This window comes from Octopus bimaculoides, chromosome 3 (assembly GCF_001194135.2).
Source record: "Octopus bimaculoides isolate UCB-OBI-ISO-001 chromosome 3, ASM119413v2, whole genome shotgun sequence".
NCBI lineage: Eukaryota > Metazoa > Mollusca > Cephalopoda > Octopoda > Octopodidae > Octopus > Octopus bimaculoides.
Window position 1 is genome coordinate 43,851,268 of NC_068983.1, and position 3,437 is coordinate 43,854,704.

Below are 3,437 nucleotides of genomic sequence, written 5' to 3' on the forward strand. Positions count from 1 at the left end.
AAAGATGAACCAATAAAAAAAAAGAAAATTACTAAACGGAGCATGACGTGAAAAATGGCAGAATATGGGGAAATATCAATAAAATTTTATTTATTTATTTATTTCAAATTGCAATGTATTGATCTTATATGATGTATTGATTTTGTAAAGAATACATCGATTTCAAACAAATTTTGATGATGGAAAATATGAAGACGTTTATCAAAGCCAGACGTTAAGTAGTTTGTGCAAAGATGTTGTTCATAGTGTGTATCTGTGTGTATAGATGTTTCTGTTTATGTGTGTTAATGAGAGTGCATATGGGTATACCAGTGTGTGTGTGCGTGTGTGTGTGTGTGTGTGTGTGTGTGTGTGTGTGTGCAAGCGTGCGTACGCGCGCGTTCGTGATTTACTGCGGGTGATTCGCTCAGTCTTGTAACCAGAGTTTGATGTATCAGTATTTGACTAGATGAGACACGATGAGACACGATCACAGCTACGTCCTACTGAACTGATCTTTACAAAAGGAGGAAAACATTCGATGTAATGTTTAAATAATAGCTCAAACCGTAACAATAATCTTCTTCGCTTTTTAATTGCGGAAAATGTTTTATAACCATAAAAAAAAACTGTATTCATTTAGGTAATTTAATTTTTAATGACATTCCACCGCGTTTTTTAATAGTTTGTTTTGTTTTCAATTGATAAGTCTGTGATGTTCTGTTGCTTTTTTTAGTTCATTTTTTTGTTTTTTAAAGAAGTTTTTCGCTCAAGATAAACGGCATAATACAAAACGCCCTTCTTATTTACATAACCCACAAGCAGTTTCGGGAAATAGCTCCCTCTAAAGTAATGATAAGCAATAACTTCACCTACACCTGAAGCAGTAAGGTTATGTTTGAAGAGACCTTGTCTGGTACTGTCTCTGCGATAAATTACCGAAAATCGAGGTTTTTTATAGCGGCTTGAAGAATCCAGGTATGTCATGACTCGGCCAGATTTGAAATTTAGTTTCATACTAAAGATAAGATCTCGTAAACTGATATTCATATACTCTTTAGAAAATTTAATGGGTTTCTTTTCCAGAATAAAGCATACCAATGGTTCGTGGTTTATGTGGAAAAAACTTTGAACCCGCGGAACGTAACCCTTCTCGTTATATACATGAGCGAAGAGTTTATAACTTTGAGAATATTGCCGAATTCCGAATTTAATATCCACTGGGGGTTCTTTTTCCTTGTTAAAAAGTGCCATATATTTTTGCTTGCCTCCGTGTGAATAACTTGTATATGTTTGTATCAATTTCAGGTAGGCATCACTTCTTGCATAGACATGCTTGTAATGTAGAAGTCTCTTTTCTTCTAAACCATGTTCGAGATAGAAGGCGTCTGGAGTTTGACCAGGATTAAAGTGGGCTATAACACTGAAAAAAGTTTTTTCTTTAAACTCAAAAGCACTTATCCATTCCACTTTAAAGTCTTGTTCTCGGATGGCACTAACATATGCTGAAATATGTCTCTCTGGTACTTGATACTTAACGATCCGCGATCCTTCGGCTGGAGTACCAATTTGAATATCTGACAGATCATAATTGAAATAATCAGGAGTATGAATATCGAAATTCTTTGCAAAATGTAAAATCTCTTTGTTGAATAAATTTTTGTTCTTTCTTCCAACTAACAGCATCACAAATGCATCAGCTGACGAATGTGTTGAGTTGTGGTGTTTATGGATAGACTTCAACAATCCTTTATGATAAAAGAGCATATCATCTGTGTTCATATCACTTTCTTGCCAAATATGGCCATGCTTGTTGACATTGACCCCAGCTCCCATCCAACTATCGGCATGTCCAACTATACGGCTTGGTTTCTCCAAGAGCATTCTTACTCCGGACTCGTTGAGAAGATGATGGTCGCCAGAATAATCCAAACAACGAGAAAAGCGCATTATATCATAAACATTGGAGTGCCATTCAACTCTGGCATGTTCTGGTGGAGCATGTAAGGTATTGGACGGCATATGAAATACAGCACCGTTCTTCTTGTTTTTCTCATCGTGATGGTGGTTAGCGATGCTAACCTTTGTATGCCACATACCACACGGCTCCAGAATGTGCTTGCGAACAAAATCAGCGTAGCCTAAATCTTGTACCTTCTCGATAATTCGTTCCAGTATGACGTAACCAAAATTTGAGTATGTCGAGTGTGTACCTGGTCGATCGTGAAGAGGAAGGGAAATGACATATCTGATGACATCTCTCAGTTCTATTGGTCGAGATAACTTCATGATGTCAGTTATGTTGGGTACACGGTAGCCTTTAGATAAATATACAGAGTTCAGCAGAGGATCAAACAGAGGTGGTTTGTTTGCGTTCCAACCAGCAGCATGGCGCAGCAGATCATCAATTGTTATCTCATACAACAGTTTGTCAGTATGATGAGCGCCCCACGGTTTCAAATGGCCTAAAATCCCTCTTTTACCAAATACTTTACTTGTCAGCCCCAATTTGTTTTCTTCAGCTAATTTCAGAATGGAGACTGCAGTAAACATCTTGGCAATGCTTGAAATGGGGAACAACGTTTCTGGGATGATTTTGTGTTCTTTATGCAATTTCCCGTAACCTCTGGCATAAATAAGTTTGCCATGTCTTGATAAAGCAATCGCTGCCCCTTCGTACTGGTGTTTGCTTAAAAATTTATTGAATGCCTCATCAAATGATTTATTGGTTGGCAGTTGATGATCAACACACACACCTATGGAAGAGAAAGAAAACAAAAAACATTTCAATTAATGGAATTTAATTAATGAAATACAAATACAAAGTCATATTTTCATTCATCCTTATAAGCAATTCATCCGTTTCTATAGTCTGAGTTCAAATTCCGACGAGGTCGACTTTCCCTTTCATCCTTTCAGGGTCGATAAAATAAGAACCGGTTGAGCCCTGGGGTCGACGTAATCGACTTACTCCCTCTCTCGAAATTACTAGTCTGGTGCCAACATTTGAAACCAATGAGTAAGGTTGTTGCTTTTTTGTTTTGTTTTGTTTTGTTTTTGTTGGGTTTTTTTTGTTTCTTTTTTTGAGAACCCAGGTTCGAAATTCCCTCAGGACACCTGATGAAGGCTGGAGAGTACATCAGCCGAAACGTTGTGTTAACAACAAACAAGACGAGGACAAATATCCGTCCAATGTATATAATGTAAACAATATACATAATTCCTCATCTCTCAAATATAGAACTCAGTTACCGAATTTCCTCGTGTAAAAGTTGCATTATTTTAGACTTGGTTTTTAACTGAAAAATTTGGAGTGCGAACTATAGTACAACTATGGAAGGAAATGGTTTTGTACCAAGCTTTTCATGAGTAAATACGTTAAATGATTGGATCGTAAAGATCGCTACTACTAGGATATATCTTTTATATTTTAACGTGTTTCGGTCATCTGGCTACGG

General features: G+C 36.9%; 1 protein-coding gene across 1 annotated transcript in view; it reads right to left on the minus strand.

Annotated features, from left to right (window-relative positions):
• Positions 1-63: 63 nt before the first annotated feature.
• The window catches only part of LOC106869730 (uncharacterized), a 40,245-nt gene continuing 36,871 nt past the window's right edge, over positions 64-3,437 (minus strand). The window contains exon 2 of the mRNA XM_014915585.2: positions 64-2,735. Coding sequence (XP_014771071.1) covers positions 712-2,735 — 2,024 coding nt within the window. The 3' untranslated portion in view covers positions 64-711. The remainder of the gene's footprint in view (positions 2,736-3,437) is intronic.